This window comes from Pseudopodoces humilis, chromosome 4 (genome assembly GCF_049639895.1).
Source record: "Pseudopodoces humilis isolate 2021_Gansu_Grassland_sample_001 chromosome 4, ASM4963989v1, whole genome shotgun sequence".
In the NCBI taxonomy this organism is placed as follows: domain Eukaryota; kingdom Metazoa; phylum Chordata; class Aves; order Passeriformes; family Paridae; genus Pseudopodoces; species Pseudopodoces humilis.
The window spans coordinates 43,804,645-43,825,278 of record NC_142203.1 but is presented as its reverse complement, the minus strand read 5'-3'; the positions used below and the strand labels follow the sequence as shown (position 1 = coordinate 43,825,278).

The window sequence follows — 20,634 nt, the reverse complement described above, 5'->3', positions numbered from 1 at the left end:
TCATACATCTGTAACAAACACTCTTAAACCAATCTACATACATTCAAAACTCTATTCTTGCTACTTAACTCTTAACTCATTACAAACAATTAAAAAGGGACAAAAACTATGGATGAAACTGTGAAACATATTTCACAGCTCTTCATGCAAAAACATCTATCAAATACTTATCTGTAATTCCAGGGAAGAAAGAACGTACTGGTTTGCTCAGGACCATTTTAGAAACATGAGTTTGGGTTAGTAGGGACCTTAAAATCACCTAACTGCAACCCCCCTGCCATGGACAGAGTCATCTTCCACTACATCAGGCTGCTCAGAGCCCCATCCAGCCTGGCCTTGAACACTTCCACAGTTCCAGCTGGGGCACCCCCAAGTTCTCTGGGCAATCTGTTCCAGTACCTCACCACCCTCATAGTAAACAATTTCTTCTTAATATCTAATCTAAACCTATCCAATTTTCCCAGTAAATTTTTTTCCAAACAGGAAATTATGGTGTGTTTCACATTATGTAAACAATACAAACATGCAGTGACATTTCATCCACAATTATTTTGTTTAGAAACAACAGCTTATAGCAAACTCCATCTGCAAAAGCCACAAGGGAGTCACTCCTTCTAGAAAACATCACAAAACCACTGTCTCCAGAGAAGCTTACAGTCACATCACATTAGAAAAAACAGTTACTTTTCTGGCACAGCATTAAACAGAATTTTACACTTTTTTTCCACACATTAGGAGAAAATGGAAAACAAGTACAAAGAGCCACCTCAAACTTACCAGAAATACTGAATCTGCTACTGTTCACCAACTACTCATATTGTATAACAGCGGTAACATGTGAACTATAAATACCACATTCTGAGGATTAATCTGTTAGTCCATCTAAGATGAAGAGATAAGCTATAAATTCTCATGCTTGTACATTTCTTGTGCATTCTGTCTTCTGATTAATCAATAAAGAAATAGCACAAGGGCTCCAGAAGAAAGGAAACCTAAAACAGGAATTATGTGCAATTCCATTTGCTTAAGCTACACTATGAAAATTGCACCACCTATAAAGAGGTAATTTCTTTCTTTGCTTCTTAAGACTGCTCAGGTATTTTTTTGTTTTGAGGTGGGTTTTTATTTGTTTGTTTGCTTGTTTGTTCATTTGGAAATGAACTCTGTACTACCCAAATTTTCACAATCAGTAAGTCAAGAAAAACTGATGTGATTGTGATCTCAAATGTTCTCTATCCCAGAGGTATGTAATGATTTTCAACATTGAGGTTTATTTCTTTTTATTTAGAAGGCCACATCTCACATTAATCTATTTCACTAGAAAGGCAGAATAGAGGCAACTGGAGCCCTACTATGAACAGCCTCAATCTCTGCCTTCTGTTTCTTGTCTGTAAGCCATATCACTCATTTATCTTCTCCTACATGTCATTAAAAAAAAAAAAAAAAGACAAATAGGGTGAGATAGTAAGCTAGTACAGAAGTATGCAATTTCTATGGGTTGACTAAGATAGAAAGCAACATCTTTCCTCACAAATTCTTGAGTAAAATTCAAGCAGGCAGTAATATTAAATGCATTAGCTTTCAGAATGCTAAGACTTATGTTTATGACTGGATACTCTTAGGACAGCTAATTTCTGCAAATCCTTGCTGCACAGTAAACTCACTGAAAAGAGCTACCTTTTGAGCAGACTGTACAGGAGGGAGTAAGCTCAGGTAGGTGTTTGGTCCAGATTCTCCTGTTGATGCTTGAGTCCTCTTGGGCACTTGCAGAAATAAGTAAAATCACAGCTCCCAAAACTTATATGCTAGTCTTTATGCTATATTATTGCCAGCACTCTTCAGGGAATTTGAGAAGAAATTCTCAGAATGTAACACACAAAACTGCAGTCAGCTTACCAGGAGAAATTACAACCATGGTATCAGGGAGACACTTCTACAAAATAAGCCTTTGTCTTCATGCCATTTTTCACAGTCGTAATTTTCAAGTAAGTCAGACCGGTATACAGCAGCAAAAAATGTGGAGTAGGCAACAAAGTAACATTGTGAAAATGAAGATCAACCCCTTCTGATAGTAGCACCTTCTCTACAAATTACAATGAGCAAACAAGATGCAGACATTTACTTTAGACCAAGTGTGGCAACTGAAAAAGTATTTGGGTTTTGGAAAATAATTTTTTTATGGTGAATCAAACAAATACCAGGGATGCTGGAATATATCACAGCCTTACAATGAAGGCTGCTCTAATCTTCTCTATCCTCTCTCTCTATGAAATAGTCATGTTTAACATAGCTCAGATTAATACCCTGAGACAGAGAAAGCAATGGTACTCACATTCACACCAAGCTAATTTGATGTGAATGGAATGAGTATTCCAGGGCAGGGGAGATATGTCCCCATCAGTGCTCTGTCCTGAAATGGTGCTGCTGCTCTTCAGTGGGGAAGGCAAAACCTGCTTTGCCAGACTGTTGCCCAGGTAAACGGATTAAATCCAATGCAAGCAATGAAGCCTTTGCATCATCCTCCTGTGACATAAAAATTGCCTTATATTTTCATGGAAAAGTAATCTCAGTCATGGTTGGCATGTAAATACTTTCCAGCGGGGTTTCCACGGAAACAGGAAAAACTGTGCGCATGTGTATGTGTGTATGTGTGTATGTGCGTGCATGTGTGCGTGTGTGTGTAGGTGGGAGGAAAAGGTGTTATCTTCAGATTGGAAGCTATTTTTAGGTAAGCCATAGGTTAAAACGACTACCAAATGCTAGTTAAGAAGGTGGTGGGGGTGGAACTGGACTTCTCAGAAGGATCACATTCTGAAGGGCACTTTATAAAACATTTAATGAGCTACTAAGTGTCCTTTTAGTCTTCTTTCATTTTCTTATTCATGCTTGGTACCACTCTGTGAAGCCTTATATAACAGAATCTTCTCCTCTGTGGCAACCTGCTAAAGGTTAAGAGACAGAATGCTCTAAGTAGAACAAAATCCCCAAGGAAGATGCAATATCCAGCAGAAAGGAAGGCAATTTCTGACTTCAAATAAAGCAGTAATGTCTTACAGATGGTATGGTGGGAGGAGGTATTGTTCCCTCCTGTGCTGGCTAAGGAATGGGAAGGAGACCACAGTCGTCTGTCCTTCTTAGCTGATGATCCCAGTTTTATCAAAGAGTAGGACATTGGCAGCTGCTTGTAGCTAAGTGGGGTGATAAAAGTGTTACTGTCTGGCTCAAATGATTGGGTTGCTGGGTACATTTTCTGGACACCCTTTTTAAATTTCTGCAAGCAGCATTAGGAGAGAGGTTTTCTTGTTGCTCAAGGGCTTGAGCTAGAAAGAGAAAAGCTGAATTTCCCGGGAGGACAGTGGAGTAAGAAAAACGGAGTTAAACCCTTAGGAAAAAGGGAAAAGCAAGACAGTGGAGTTTGGAAGAGAGAAATGAAAAAATTAAAAACAAAACAAAAAAACCCTGAATAAAATAGGTGAAATCCACCTAGTCATGACACCTTGCAGAAATCATTAACTCGACACTGTCCTTGCATCTGTCTTGTGTGGTGTTCCAGCTCTGTGTAAGCCTTTTCTTCTTTCTTGAAAAAGAAGGAAGGGAGGAAAGAAAAATAATTTGGAAAAAATATAAAGAGGTTCCTAAAAAGCTCCTAAAGAAACTAGGAGAAGTAAACTAAATCATGGCAATTTGGAGTATTATGCTTAAAAAAAAAAAAAAATTACAAATATATGAAAATTAAAATACAATACGAAAGCTATTTTTTCTCCTTTTCTTGTAGCCTTACTCTGAGACTGTCTTTTCACAAGGGCCTTTTCCTCAACACTGTAGTTTTCAAATAATGGGCATTTATAAGTAAAATTGATTTATGTTCATATTCTGTTTTTACTAGGGGAACACAGGATATTTAATGTACTCATTTGCTCCAATATAGAGACTGATATTCCAAAATGCTTGTGTCTAGGGATCTAGACCCAGACACTATAATCTGCATCAGTGAAAAGTAATAAAAACCCCACAGATATGCTTGCTTTGCAAGAGGGAAAAGCATGAAGAACATACTTCATGGAAGTTGACAATGCAGGAGAAAGAATTAGGTCCCTATGCAGGTCTTCTGTATCATCACAGCAAATACGCTTCAGGATGACCTACTATATGACTATATCCACTTCACATCCTGCAGATTTCAGGACAACATTTTTTTCCCCCAAAGGCATATTTGAAGCTTTGTCAATCCAGATTGACAGTGTCTCTAGTTTTCTCAGTTCTATATTATCATTACCAGAACATGGAGACACCAACAGTTTTTTTAAGGGATTTTTCAAAACAGCACTTATGGATCACAAACCTGTATCTTTAGACTCTATAAGCTGAAAACCAGAGAGAAGCAATTTTATGCTATCTTTCCAAATTCTGACACTACAGCAATTCCTTTTTAACTAGAGTAAGGAAAAATCATCAAAATTTCAAGCTACTTGATTAACTTCTACTTAGAAACAGAAACAAATAGTGTCAATATACAATGGAGACACTTGGTTACAAAAAGATCAAAACTCAAGGTCAAGTTTGGAAAAGCTAAAAAGATGGCTTAGGAGTGCAATGACCAATTTCCCTTCTTCAAATTTTAATTCATCAATGGAAAGGGTCACAGAAATGCTGTGGGTGGGCTTCTGCTGTTGCCTGCAAATTTTATTGTCTTCTATAAATTGAGAGCAATCTTATTAGTGTCCATGAAGTCAATATACAGAACAGAAGGAAACTGAACCTCCAATGTTAGCTTCAGAGTGATGCTAGAGTTTGGAAGGTGTTTAAGGAAGCTATACACAAAAAGTCTGTCAATACATTGAGGAGAGGCTCTGGTACACAATAGAGTTGGCAGAGACCCTGACAGTAGGGTCCTAAGTATTATGGAAGCCTATTTACTTGTTCCATGGATGAGTAGACTACTTTCATTGCAACTTCTCAAAAATTCCAGTATGTATTTTTAAATTACAAAATAGGTTTCAGCATATCAATAACTCAAGCAGCCTAAGAAAGCTGCCAGGATACCACTGGAAGAAGATAAAATTGGAAAGGCCACTGGGGAGGAATCCAGCATGGACCATCTCAAAATGCTGTTAGGAGACTGCTAGTTTTTATTTTAACAGCAGATACCTGAAATCCTTTCATTCAGATTGATGGAGCTAAATCTGCAGACTCATTCCTCCACCAGTTACAAACCTCCTCGCTTTGCTCTATTGTGCCATTTAGATAAGGATAAATAATGTCTCCTACATCTCATACATAAAAATCATTGTTCAGAATGTCCTAATACTTGCTGAAATTAACATAAAAGTTCCAAAGCGTGCATCACTGCAAATTTAAACTGTCCAAAGGGAGATGAAAGGAATTTCACATTGCTGAGTAATGTACTCTTGCAATAATTTTCCCTTCTTCTCCTGCAGTGTCTTGAAACTGAAGCCTTTATCTCAAATGATAAAGCTCCTTGACCTTTCAGATTTCTGAACAAGCCTAGGAAATGTTTTATTGCGATATAAATTGATAGCATGTGGACATTGCTGTGATATGTAATTGCTTAAGATTGCCTTATCTTCATTGTTTTCACTGAACAATCTCAGTGGGAAAAAAATCATATGAAGCAAGGTAACAGAAGGCAGGATGCAGAAGTTTGTGTACAGGTCCTCCTTCATAATGAATTTTGACTATTCCATGAGGCACATCCTGACAGGTTTTCTTAAGAGAACAGGTTTTGTGCAATGTGACAAGTAATTTCTATTAGCTATATTTAGGGCTGCAAACATCTTACCTGTAAAAATACATTTCCCAAAAGAATAGATTCCAGACTCCCACCTTACCTTACAACGAAGGGCAGGAACAGAAGGCAAGATCTTTCATACGTGGCAAACTGTACACTGAGTTCAGTTGTAAATGAAAACTAAATATTATGTAGACAGTTCATACTGTCAGCTCCTTTCTATTAAGATATTCACTTTCAGTGAAAAGCACAATCAAGCATGCAATATATTTACTAACACAAGAATTTAAAAAAAGATAAAAAAAGGCATTAACCTCTTCAACATTATGGGCGATTCCATTCTGCACTGGTCCTGAATCACTTGGTGGTGTTACTGCAACTTCCACTTTTGCACCTTTCTCTGTGGATCATCCATGGATAAGAGCATAAGAGCAGGAAAACAACAGATCAGAACATTAAATTACAAATATACTAGTGAAATAGCTATCATATATTCAGTCTGAGCAAATTATCAAATATTAAAGTTGAACCAACATCTGTGTTAAAAGAGAGAGAAAAAATTGCCTGGTATACATTTTCAATAAAAATGTTATAAGCAGTGAGTTGCATTCCAATAAATTTTTAAGTTCATTGCAATATTCAGAGCTCTCTGATTATGCTAAATGAACTGAGTGTAATACTTCAGGTAAAAAGTGACGTACAGCATTCACCCCTGACATTATAGAATGCACTGTGCTGCATTTACAGGTGAGGGGATACATTCAGTGCTGTAAGTTTTCTAACACACTAACCCCTGCAATTAGTAAAGTTGCTTCCAAGCCATAATCCTGCTGTCTTCCATGCAAAAATGTGGGAAAGAGTAAACAGATGGTGTAATAACATCTAATTAGAGAGGATGATCTTTAAACCAGAATCCTGTAGTCCTTGTGCTGAACTTCCACATGAGTTTAAGGGATGAAGTTAGGCCTTTGGTTTCTGATGCCAAATTTTTAAAAATTTTTTCTTACTTTGACTATCTTGGAATTCTGTAAGCAGTAACCTCCATAAGTATGTAGTACATAAATGTGTCAATGGCCCTAACCCCCCTTGGACAATACAAATGGGGAATAGCAATATGAAATGCCTTACTCAAGTTCAACATGCCTTATGGTATGCTCTTGTGCATAGAAGTAAATACAGCTGTCTAGTTACATTACTGCTATCCTGAGATTCTTCTAAATTAAAAATCTGAGATCACAGCCACAGCAGACTGCCAGACTATCTGTAATTATTTCAGTATATGTGTGTTGTCTCTTAACCCCGCAGTCAGCATTACGGTTTATTAACAGACTGTCCCAACCAACTGCCTGATTTTGGAAACAAATAATATGTAAACATAACACAAGGTCAGAAAAAGTGTCAAGTAATAATAAAATTATTCAGATTTTATTTGACACATTTGTATCTGGTTTTCTAATGCAGATAATATGATGAGGTAGAAAAACCAGATTTTTCATGGTACAGATTTTCCTTTAGCATAGGAACTTTGGAACTAAAATATAAATTCTTGCCTTAATGGCAAACCCTAGTCAGTTAATTTTGCACAATTAGCACAGATGGGCCTCAAAGACTTCTAGCAAGTAGTATACAGACAAATCAAATCTTAAATATGAAGGTGATACTTTTTGTGACAAGAGTGTACCATATAAAGCACATGTTCTACTGGAGAATTTCAGTAAATTAATTAAATTTTCTTGTATATACTGCAAGGAAGTTTTGTCTCTCTGTCACTTCATTACATAACCAAAATCAGCTTTGATTTTTCTTTTCAATGTTGTAGAAGACTTTCTATATGCCTTGATTGGCTTTCTATGATTGCATTTAACTTCTGTCCCACTCATAATTCTCAGACTCTTTGGTACAGAGAATCAGAGTATTTTTATTAAAATAGCATATGTAATGTAGGAGAAAGTAATGATTGACAATTTTCAAACAAAATAAAACAATGAAAATACTATCAGGAGCATGTGATAAATCTGTAATGCTGCACTCACCATGATTAGCAGCTCCATTCTGCCTTTCACTGTCTTCCACCTGGCACTTCTTTTTGGCAATCTTATGCAGAATTGAGGCCCTTTCCTTGAACTTTCCTAAAAGAAAACATTGTCATTATTACAATGCAGCCATTTTGAGATGCAAAGTTTATTTGCCATACCTTAGGCTCCACAGATCACTGCTGATAATCATTTCAATTCCTCCTCAAACAACAAATACCCTATTAAACACTATCTCATGTTCCCATATACAGGGCTGGTGATTTGTTGGGTTTTTTTTGTGGAAATAAAACTGAATTTTTTTTTGAGAACTCAGCAACGAACAGAACAAGAAATTGGAAACAAAAGCTACGATTTTTCTTTGGAAGAAGTCAGTAAAAATCCACCTATAAACATGCTAGTGTAAGATTTTAGCTGAAGCAGAAGACGAATACACATAAATCAAGATATCATAAACAAACCAAAGAGTTTCAGTTCTCAATTAGTAATACCATAGAATAGAATTTCATATTAACACATATATTGACCATACTCGTTATAGTGAATGTGGTCAGCTTTGTCACTTTGGACTCATCTATGTGTCTGCGACTTCTACTCACTTCAGTGCTTGGTAAAATTGTGAAGATTATTCTGGGAGTTACTGAAAAACACCTGAAAGTCAACACAGTCACTTATCACAGCCAGCATGGCTTCATGAGGGGAAAGTCCTGCTTATCAAACCTGATTTCCCTTAATGACAAGATAACACACCCAGCTCATCAATGGAAACCAATTGATGTGATCTTTTTGGATTTCAGTAAATCTTCCAAGACTGTCTCTCACAGAATCCTTCTGGACAAAATGTGCAGCCCACAGCTGGACAAACACATCATGGGATAGGTGGTCAACTAGCTCATGGGTCAGGCACAAGGGGTCACATCAGACTGGGGACCTGTCACTGGTGGGTTCCACAGGGCTCCATCCTCAGCCCTGTGCTCTTCAACATCTTCATAAATTACTTGTATGTAGGACTGGAAGGGATATTGAACAAGTTCACAGATGATATAAAACTCAGAGGAGCTGTTGACACCCTTGAGGGCAGGGAGGCCCTGCAGAGAGACCTCAACAAAGGTTTGGGAAATCACCAACCATTTCAACAAGAGAAAGTGCTGGTTTCTTCATCTGGGATGGAGCAATCCTGGATGTATGGACAGACTGGGAAATGAGATGCTGGGAAGCAGTGTCAGGGAAAGGGACCTGGGGGTCCTGGTCAGTGGAAAGCTGAACATGAGCCAGCAGTGCCCTGGCAGCCAGGAGGGACAACCCTGTCCTGGGGGGCATCAGGCACAGCATCACCAGCCAGGCAAGGGAGGGGATTGTCCTGCTCTGCTCTGAGCTGGGGCAGCCTCACCTCCAGTGCTGGGGGCTGTTCTGGGTTGTGCCACAACATCAGAAATACATCAAACTGTTAGAGAGTATCCAAAGGAGGAAGAGGAGGATGGTGAAGGATCTGGAGGGGAAGCTGTATGAGAAGTGGCTGAGATCACTTGGTTTGTTCATTTTGGTGAAGAGGAGACTGAGGGGAGACCTCATTGCAGTCTTCCAACACCCTAATGAGGGGAAAGGAAGGGGCAGGAACCAGTCTCTTCTCTGTGCTGACCAGTGACAGGACCTGGGGGAATGACCTGAAGCTGAGTCAGGGGTGGTTTATGTTGGGTGTTAGAGAAAGATTCTTCACCCAGAGGGTGGTTGGAAACCAGAACAGCTCCCAGGGCAGTAGTGACAGCACCAGCCTGACAGAGCTCAAGAAGCCTTCAGACTGCTCTCAGGCGCATAGTGTGACTCTTGGGGATAGTGCTGTGCAGGGCCAGGAGTTGGACTTGATGATCCTTGTGGGTGCCTTCCAACTCAGCATATTCTGAGATTCTGTAATTCTAACGGGGAAGAAGAAATCTTCAGATAACTTCAGATATATTAATATCAAGTTCGTAAAGGTAAATTTTTTTCTTAACCTACTAGGTGGATTTTTTTTTGTCTCCCATGAAGTTAACCATGCAGCTCAACCTCTACGCTCTCTGGGGCAACACACTCTCCAGAGGTCCCAAGTTTTGTCACTCTTTATTGACCACTGTCTCCAAATTATACATTAAAACACAGCAATGTCAAAGATGTCAAATACCAAGTGAAAGAAAACCTTTTTCTGCCTTGAGAGATCTTTCTATATAAGGACTCTTTGGACATCTTATGACAACCTATGATGTGTAGAAAGTTGATGTATATGCCTTTACTGATTTATCCTGATTGTAATTGCACTTCTAGTATTTTAAAATATTTTTTAGAAGTCTAACTGGTGGCTATTTTACAGCACATTTTTCTAATTCAAAATACTATGACAATACAGGCCTGTAGCTCTTTTAATTATTCATCTCCAGTTAAAAAATTCCATTGAAAACTGTTGGGTCCCTGCAGCAAAACCAGCACAGACTTAAGATCAGAAGATATTTCAATGGAATTATATAAAAGATTATCAGTGGAAACTAAAAGTAAGAAGTCATTAATTAATTCAGTTATTTGGATAACAGTCACTTGTTGCCAAGCTAAAAACTTGGAGAAATTCCAAGCACACAAGGATAAATCATTAGTCAGGAAAGAAATCCTGTCTTCCCTCCTTAAAACAGAAGCTTCAAACCCCTGTACCCACACTTTTGTACGTGAAGAAACATATGAGCAGTTCACAGGGACTACCAGCTATCATTTGCTGTGAAATGGAGCTAGTTTCTTGACAGCAAACCACTTGGAAAGTAATAAAAATACCACAAATATTTATTAAGATTTTATTTATAAATATTTATTACTGTCCTTTCTGAAGTCCCTATCTTTTCACAAACACATCATGCTCCAAAAAAAAAAAAAAAAAGCAATTCACAATATTTTGCAAATATTATCTTCTTGGCACCTAGAGTAAAACGCCTGCAGAATAGTATTTAAGCATAGAACACAATCATAAATAATATGATTATTTATCTCATTATTTCACTGCACAGGGTAGAACCAGAAATTCTAGTTAGAAGGGAAGAAGTAACAAAGAGTTAAAGAAAGAGTGATAGAAAGAATGAGAATTTTTTTGGAGAGCAGATAAAAAAGAAGAAAACAGGGAAAAATACAAATCATATCCCCAAATATTTTAAGCCAAAATGCTGAGTCATAGTGGTTCCTAATTTCTTTTGAAAGAGTAGGGGCACTTAAAAATTAAAAGAATGACTTAGCTTATCCAGAAGAATGAGTAGATATTAAAAGGTATAATATAATTTCATCTTGCTAAAGGATTGTGCTAGCTTTAAGACTCCAACTAAGCTTTATATGCTTGAAAATTCAGTTTGTGATGCCACATATATACAAATTCATTTTATGCAATCAATGAACATGATGCAGCTGAGACATTTTCTGAAAAATATCTGTGGAGCCACCCATGTCTCCACCTATTCCAAGATGGTGTAGGACCTTCCAATTAAGGGTTCAGTTTTAGAGGTTAATTAAAACGATGAAGATCCTAAGGATATTCTAGTATTTCATTTGAGATTGTATGAAACTCTGTAGGTTTTTTTAACAGAGAAATATGGCTATTATTGAACTGAAAAGAAAATGTCTTCACAGAGAGTCACACCAGTTTAGGTTAGTTTAATTGAATGTGTCCTCCATTTTTTCACAGTTACAAAAACCTCCCAGCATCTTTAGAAAGAATTTCTGACACTGACCTTTAACAATTTTAAGTTACGCCATTTCATTCAGGACACTCTTCAACAGCTGTAAGTCACTGTCACAGAAGTCAAAATCAGCATTTGAAATGGAATATGTGTTTTGCTTTATTTTTATTTCTCAGTAGATGCATGGTTCAGTTTACATTATTTAACATCATTACCTTCCATTAGGTTCATTCAATGTAGGTAACAAAAGTGCAAGGAAATTATTAAAAAGCATTATTAGCTATCAAAAACATGAAACTGACAAAGCAGTAGCACCCACCTACATGAAGACAGTGAAATGTAAAAAAACAGCAGAGCAATGCCCCCTCCGTCCCTCCGTCCCTCCCTCCTTTTTCTAAGACTTTCCTCCTTTAAACCAAATCAAAACTTGCTCACTGAAGGGGAAGCACAGAGCCACCAAGAAAAAGGACCAGCTGAGGATATATCTATGTTATTCCAATTTTTAGAAAGCCACTAAGGTCAATCTTAGGCACAGATCTTCTGTAATGTCCTTTTTCTTATCTTTAGATGGGGTCATTAAATGAAGCATAGGAATCTAATGTCACTGTTCTTTTTTCTAGCAGGTAGGTGCTTATGTTTCCTCTGGAACAGTCCTATGGTTTGTCTTTGTAACAGAGATTTTCACAACAGTTGGTATAATGAGAGCTTTGGTGAATGACAGTGCATGCTTCCATGGCCTTAAAATAGGACAGATCGCTACAGAAAATTCTTAGTTAATCTACGTTCACTAAACCCCACCAGAACTGGCAGCTCATTTTAGTTTGCAAAGAATGTGGTAGAAGGAAGAGCTGATCAAGGCCAGATGATTACCAAAGAAGGTAGCTTAAAACTACATTGTTTTTATTTGAACAGATACAAACAAATCAGTATTGTATAATGTAGATATGCGTTGATCTGCATGAGTAACTCCAGCTGACATCAGCTGGCAGAGATTCTCCTCCTGATAAAGGATATATTAAAAAGCCAATCCTTTATCTACAAACTAAATTGCAGTCTAGAGACTCCCTGGGTCAGAAAAATATCTGATTTGACGTGAAAACAGTTCTTCAGAAATTCACTCATTTAAAAAATTCAAGACTCTATCCCTTGCCTTGTTTTCAGTCTGTGATCAAAGGAAAATTACTGCATCTATATAGCTATAGCCGAGCTTTTATGAGTCTGAACATGTCAAATCTGTGGCTGTTGAGCACTCTGAACTGTACTTACTAATTCTGTTATGACCTGCTGTGGAACATAACTAGTGAGTCACTACCAATCAATTCCAGAAATCCACCTTACATGCTTTCTCCTTGGCAGAAGTATCAAATGAAAACACATTCTATTTTGTCACGTTGTAGGCTATTGGTAGAGCACAAGATTACAGTGAGCCTCTATTCTCGTCTTGTAGGGCACATTTACTCTCCCAGTTTGATCTGATTAATCTAAAATTAATTTAAAGTCACTTTCAGACCAAAGAGAAAAAATCAAAACAACAGAAATCAGTTTCTAATGTATGGAACACTATGGCTCTCTGGCCATTAGGCTGAATCTGATCATGTATTATAGCTTAACCATTAATTCTTGTCCCTGATTGTTCTGATGCAGCAGGAAGAATAAATGCACCTGAGTTTCTTCACTGGAGGACTGAAAGAATATTCCCTATCTCGACTTCAGGTGTGAGGGCTGTACATAAGGGTATATTTTGTCAGAAAAAAAAATCAATGTATTTGTAACTGGATTTATGTGTTCCTGTGACTAAGTTGCTGTGCAAAAGGTACAAAAACCTCAGTAAAAAAAAAAAAAAACAAGAGGAAGAAGAAAATGGGTAATGCAAGTAAGTGTGATGCAGAGTGATAGCAATTAAACTTCTGAAAATCCAAACAGAAAGCTGAAAATATAGTTCACTTTGATCAAAATACAACTTCTGAGATAAACTAATCATTACTTGCTTTGTGAAAGACAAGTGAAAATGATGATGGTTGTTTTTGAGAAGGTAAACTGCATCACAGACTCTTGTCAGTGTTAGTGTTTCTAAAGGCAAAGAGCTTCCTTTTTATTTCTGCTACTGGATTTTTCCTGTTGCTACAGTATGGTCCTGAATTATTTATTATTGAGAAATGCATTCTGAGATGACATTGAATATTAAAAGCATTATTTCTGCAAAGGCACAGTAATAATACACATATATGTATGTATTATACTGCAACAGGTGTTTCCCTACAAATAACTACATTTAGATGTCAATGGAGTATTTATGAATTTCAGAAGGCTACTTTGGAAATAGTAGATTAAATATTTCACCATAAAAAATAAAAACCTTAACATACCCACGATTAAGGCTACAATGAGGAGTTACCTTTTCATTTTGATTGTAATGAAGACTGAGATAAGACATACTGCAAAAGCTTTACCTCTGGAAGTCATATCTGAGTGGCCCAGGTTAATGGCTCCTTACAAGTGCTTGAGAGGTGTACTTAAACAACATAGACACCACTGTTTGCCTGTTAATATCTACTTTAAGACATCTTTTGTTATATTGGTGCCACCTCTGTGGACCAGACGCTTAATATGGGCAATGGAGCTCAGCGAGGCATGATCATTCTACCACTGGAGCTCAGGCCCACCACAGATGAAAACAGCATCTTCCAACACCTGCTGCAAAGGTGCATGGAACCATCTGCCACAGCCAGCCCCAGAACCGGATGGTGGTATTGGTGTACCAACAGCAGATGCAGAAAGAGGGAAACAGACGTTTTCACTTTCCATCCTCCCTGAGAAGCGATCATGAGGAAGTCATGTAATGAAGATTCTCTTAAAATCTTCAAGACTACTCAACACTAGAAAGCAGCTGTGTTTTTAAAAAGAGAGAATTACGGTATTTGTCTTAAATTCCCAAGATTAAAAACAAATAGGAGTAGGTGGCTAACTTCTCTACCTCAAGATTTTCCCCATCCCCAAACATGCTGCTAATTTCTAAACTTAATATAATGAAAACATCTGTCTGACATTATAATCAGAGAGCTGGGCAAGAGGCCTAGATCCTACAGACAATCAGGTCTCAGTTCAGGGATAATTCCAAATTGTAGAAATGCTGACCGCACTAGGATGAAAAGTATGTGTTGGGAATTTAGTAGAGAGTTAACTGCTTTCCTGAATTAGTATGATAGAACTGCAATGCCTTTGAGTCAGCAGAAAAATTTCCTGAGATTTCACTGAGCCCTGATTCAGGCCCTAATTGCTTCCTTCTTGTATTGCTAGAATGAGGATTTCAAACTGCAAATTTTTTGCATTGCAATCAAGCATACAATTAATAACCCAGGATTAAACACGCCTACTTTTTAAAGGTTATTCATTACTTTTCAATAAGACAGTAAACTGAAGTCACTTAGCAATTGTTCTGAGTGATTTGAAAAATCCATAAATTAATTCCTCTTCTTGAATGCATTGTAAAACATGGCATCAAATAAGCACCTGCAATCTATGTTATACTGTGTCATATAATTTCCAAGTATGGGTTTGCACATGTTCTTTGCTAAAGGCAGCCCATAGTATTTCCTTACCTGAAATAGAAGAACTGAAATGTTGAAAAGCTTGAAAAAAGAGTCGTAACTGATTGAGCCATCAATAAAGACATGCAAAAAGGAGTTATTCAAAAATGGAGAAAATGAAACCAGGACCAAGAAAAACAAAGGAAAATGTAAACACATAAAAGGCGCTCAGGGGGCTTCAAAAAAAGCTCATACAAACAATTCTAAAATATTTCTTACCTTCTTCAGTCATTGTGTCATAATATTTTAGGTTTCCATATGATCCAAGCTCTATAACATCACAGTAAAAGACACAGAGATAAGGAACCAGCAGACATTCAAGAAATGTACATGTTTTTTGCATGTGCTTAATAAACTGGAACAGTGATTATGCAAAACATTTTCTAGGACAATGAAACACAGATTACAGAAATGGCACTGCTTTCCCCCTCCAAAATTTCACAAGTCATTGACTTTAGCTAAAGTGTTAAACTTGCTAAAGGGAGATGTAGGAGAAGCACTGAAATCTAAAATTTAGTCTTTTCAGGTTTCTTGACAATTTGGTGCCTTTACATCTGGGAAAAGATAATAAACCTTGAGAGTACCTAAACAGTGGTAATTTTGCAAGCTAAGCTCTTTTATCATTCCCCAGGTCAGATATTCAAATACTTCTGTATCCAAATTAAACAAGAAAGTCTCAAAACACATAATTTTAGGAACTGTTCATAATGCTTTCTCCTGAACACTGTTTTGATACCAGTGCTGATTTTGACTGGCTTTAGAGGGGCAACTTAATTTAACCACTTTCTTGTCACTTGTGAAATCAGAAAAAAGTTACTTGCTTCATCAGGTAATATGAGACCTAAATTAATTAAATCATTAAATCTATCTGAATATATTGCAGTACTATATTCTATCAGGGCAGAAAAAAGAATGGAATGCAGAGGTCTCCAGGTCTGTAGGGCTACTACTATTTGTTTCGGTGTGATACAATCTTGCATGAAATTACCTTTTTACTTCTTTCTTACTTTTTACTTTTTGGCTTTACACTCTTTTTCTTGAAGTGCTTTTTTCTTTACATTTGGCATATATGTTATTATATGTATCAGCACAATGATTAATATAAACCTACAAAATGGGACAATGGGAAATTAAGCTCAACAGGAAATTTGTAAAGGATCCGGCTGAAGAATTTGTGGATGACCACTCATCATTTTTATGTAAAGTTTAGCAACAGAGCTTCTGAGCATCCAACTGTGAGAGAATGTAACCATTAAAAAATGGATACTTAACAATTTGAGGATTTTTTTTCTTTGCAAATATTTTCTTTTCATATTTATGAAATGGCTCAAGCAATTAAATGCAAAAGTGATATCCAATTATTTTGTTTTTTGATGACGCATAATGATTTTTCAAAAATTTTTCACAAAGGTGAATTTCAGTAGAGGCCTGGCTATTAGTTTTTAACTGTAAAGTACTGTGATGATATAAACTCTGACACTTTAAGACATACATTTAAAAAATAAAAAAAAAGGAATCTCACATCATTTGCACAGAGAGAGAGAGAATGCCCTATGCCAGGCAACTAAAACACACAGGATATTATAACTGTTGTATATCTAGTAAGTATGATTGGATTGTAATGATTTTTCATGGGTATATTGTAAAGAAACTTGCAAGTACTCATATATTCTTGCTAGTACAATGCAGTGTCTTACTTGCCCATAAGTAAGCCAAACAGAATAGGACATTAGGTCTCTCTTAAAGCAAAGAAAAACGTAATTTAAAGACAGAATTGAATATATTGCCTTACAGCAATAAAGAATGCATACGCTCTTCTGTAAAAGTGTTCTTAGACTTGCAACAAAATCTTTGTAGCTGCTAGTACATGTAAGAAGCTATTGCCCTTCCACCCTAATTTTAGTCCTAAAGATTAATTTCCTTACCTGGAAAGACCTCCCTATAATGTCAATACAGACTTCCCCAATACAGCATTTGGAACTACTTGTCCTATTTAATTAGGGCTCAGTATTCACTGATTCTGTGGTTATATATGGTTATTCTATGGTTATCTTTGCTTATACTTATTCTCACTGATCTTTGCCTTCATGTGTCTGTGGCCTGCTTTGCTAGAACCTGGGCTGAGGCATTCACTGGAGATTGAGGACAGAACTGGAACACATATGCCAGAAAGAGTCTGCCAAAAGGAGTGTAAGAGTAAATAAAGGAATGAAGGCATATGGAGAACAAAACTTCGGCAGAGGACTGCATGAATGAAGTTGAGAAGAACATTGCACCATGCAAGCTACAAGGTTGAGAATTAACAGAATAGCATGAGACTTCTGACTCAGCAGATGAAGCAGAAGAGATTTCAGAGGAAACCAACAACAACTGTGAATTCTAAATCTCAAACAAAAATAACAGGGTGGCAGCAAGGCAGGACATTCACACACTGGCAATCCCATTTAAATCTGTTTGCTTCCCATCTGAAGCGAGAGATAAAAGACAAACAGGGAGGAAAAAAAAGGGTTGATCTGACCTTACAGAGACCAAAAAAGAAGAGAAACAAGGTGATGCATGACAGTGCATGATGCTGATGATAATCATGTTCTGGGCACTTCAGCAATTCAACAGAGCAAGGATTAAACTAGGTTAATTCCTGCAGTTAGTAAATTTCCAGGAAAACTCTAATCTTGCTGGTGAGATTATGTTCTCCAAATCTTATAGTCCTGTACTCAGAGTAGAACACTTTATACAATCATCAGCTCACTGACTGCAATGCACTACAATGATCCCAGAAAACAGCTGCATGTACTCACATGAATTATATTTAAGGGTTTTAAGATTACTTAGGTCATGCTTTCTTGGCAGCATGACAGATCTGCCTCTATACAGTCTGCCTCCAATATATGGTACTTCTGCTGTAAAATTTGGACTAAATCTGCTCTTTGTTTTTTGAGTTCTCCGGTTATACCATACCAAGATACATTCTGTTTAATACGACTTTAAGTAAACAGAAAACTAAGTACTTTTCAGGAAAAAAAAAAAAAAAAAAGTTATTTTGTAAAAATTTCACAGCTTTAGAAGTAAGCTTGTTTGAAATGGAATTGAAAAGGGTACTTCAAAAATTATCCCCAAATTCAATACAACTAAAATTTGACAATTCCATTTTTGTGAACATGCTATGCAATTCCCATGGTGAGGTCATAGTAGACAGACTGGATGACAGCCAGTACCTACATCCCTGCTGGTCACATGAAACAAAGAGGATGCAGAGATGCAGCTTAACAGCTGATCCCCAACAGAGTCACTGACTTAATTTGTTCCCTTCTGCATATTTTTACACTAGAAAAGAACAGAAGGTTCCTGGTAACCCTGTCTGACATTCCTGAAGGATTACAGCAACTTTGTCTAACTACCTACTTACTGTTCTCTGCTGTGTTTGTAGGTGTCACACCTCATCAAAGCAAACAAAAAAATATTGTTGGTTAATGGGGCTATGTTATTTGTGATTTCAAATTACATTCAAGACATCCAGCATGGCTTGACCAACAGAAAAATCCTGCCTGACCAACCTAGTGACCTATTATGAGGGAGTGACTACATCAGTGGACAAAGAATAATGTCAATTTTCTGGACTTCTGTATGATCCCCTCATGCTCCCTCTCACTGAATTGGAGAGAGATGAATCTGTTTAGTGAAAAGAAATTGACTGGATGGTTGCATCCAGGGGGTAGTGGTGAACTGGTCTCAGTCCTGATGGACGCTGGCAACAAGTGGTGTCCCTCTGAGATCAGTCTTATTTAATTTCTTCATCACCTACATTGACAGGGGAGATCAAGTGCATCCCCAGAAAGTTTGAAGACAACATCAAGCTAGGTGATGCAGTTGCCACATCCAAAGGGCAGGATGTCTTTCAGAGGGACCTGGACAACTGGGGATGGGAATTTCTTGAGGTTTAACAAGACCAAGTGCATGGCACCTGGGTTGGGGCAATCCCTGGTTCCAGAAAAGGCTATGGGATGGACAGATGAGGAGCAGCCCTGGGGAGAAGGACTTGGGGGTGCTGGTGGATGGGCACTCACAGCCCAGAAAGCCAAACATGTCCTGGGCTGCATCCAGAGCAGCGTGGGCAGCAGGGCCAGGGAGGGGATTCTGCCCCTCTGCTCTGCTCTGCTGAGACCCTGCCTGCAGTGCTGCATCAGCTCTGGGGTCCCAGCACAGGGAGGACATGGAACTGCTGGAGAGAGTCCAGAGAAGGGCTACCAAGATGACTAGAGGATTGGAGCCCCTCTCCTATGAAAACAGAACATTTGGGTTATTCAGCCCAAAGAAGAAAAGGCTCCTGAGACCATAGAGCAGACACTTAAAAGGGAACTGCAAAAAAAGATGGGGATAAACTTTTTTAGTAGGAGTTACTGTGGTAGAAAGAAACTACATTAGTTATACGTAAGGAAGACATTTTTTATATGGAGGATGTTGAAACAAAGGCCCAGGTTGCTCAGAGAGATGTGGTAAATGTCCCATGCCTGGACATACTCAAAGTCAGGATGGACAGAGCTCTGATTGACCTGATCTAGTTGAACATGTCCCTGCTCATTGCAGGGAGATTGTAGTAGATGATCTTTAAACGTCCATTGCAACCAAACTATTCTATGATTCTATTACTTAAGACAGCTAATAACTCACTCTATTTTACACTCACTAAGTATAGGACATTTCATCTGTGATGAAATACTCATTTCTGTCTCTTAAGTATATAGCCTCAGGCTGCTATAGAAGAAAAGCAGAACCTGTAATTCTCTTCACTGTGACTAAGATCTCAGATACAGACTGCAGCTGACCCTAGTAAGGTCAGAAATGAGCCTGTCTCAGAGTTTCTCCAACTACTCATAAGCCACACAGCCATTTTAGAGACAGCAACCTGCATTACTAAAGGTATGTATCCCTTCAAAAATGCAAAGTCAGACTCTCAAATGAAAGAAACTCATTGTGGATTTCTTCAACAAGCGTAAGACTTTCACTTTGCATAAAAAAATACATTTGTTATATATATCATATATATTATATGAGAATTCATATCACACTCCTCCAAGTTAATTAAAAGCTTCAAAGTTACTATGTCTATTATTTGAAACAAAACTGGTAATGGGAAATTACTGACAGCAATCCCATAATTTTTTACTACAATTCCACCATTGCATTTCCTAGACACAGCTTTTGTTTAACTTCTACAGTCATGAAGGTGTCAAGGCTTAATCCTCTATCCGCATCAGTGGGAGCTTATCTTAAAAGAAATTTTGAGGCATTCTGGAACAAACAGATGGAGAACACATATTTTTCTCAAGTTTTCATACTCATAAATTCAAACTACCAAAAGGTTGAATACCTAAGACACAGACAAGAAGTGAAATTAGAAAATAAGGGCTTCAAACTGGTAATTAAATTAAGAATATGCATGCAGCAAAGAACTTTAACTTAGAAGCAAGTAAATAATTATGAAAAATTCTAAACTTATAAAGTTTATTTCATAAGTAAACTGAGTACTGGAGATGGAAGAGAATTTCTGTATGAAGGTTATACACATAATTCTGAAAGTCAGC

General features: G+C 37.5%; 1 protein-coding gene across 3 annotated transcripts in view; it reads right to left on the bottom strand.

Annotated features, from left to right (window-relative positions):
• The window catches only part of SLC24A2 (solute carrier family 24 member 2), a 105,140-nt gene that overhangs the window by 17,080 nt on the left and 67,426 nt on the right, over positions 1-20,634 (bottom strand). For 2 of the 3 annotated variants that reach the window (XM_088054246.1, XM_088054247.1), the window contains exons 5-6: positions 7,783-7,878; positions 6,064-6,149 (exon numbers count right to left, since the gene is read on the bottom strand). In XM_088054246.1, coding sequence (XP_087910372.1) covers positions 6,064-6,149; positions 7,783-7,878 — 182 coding nt within the window. Of the gene's footprint in view, positions 1-6,063; positions 6,150-7,782; positions 7,879-15,271; positions 15,323-20,634 lie in introns of all 3 variants that reach the window. The other variant, XM_088054248.1, reaches the window with a different exon arrangement.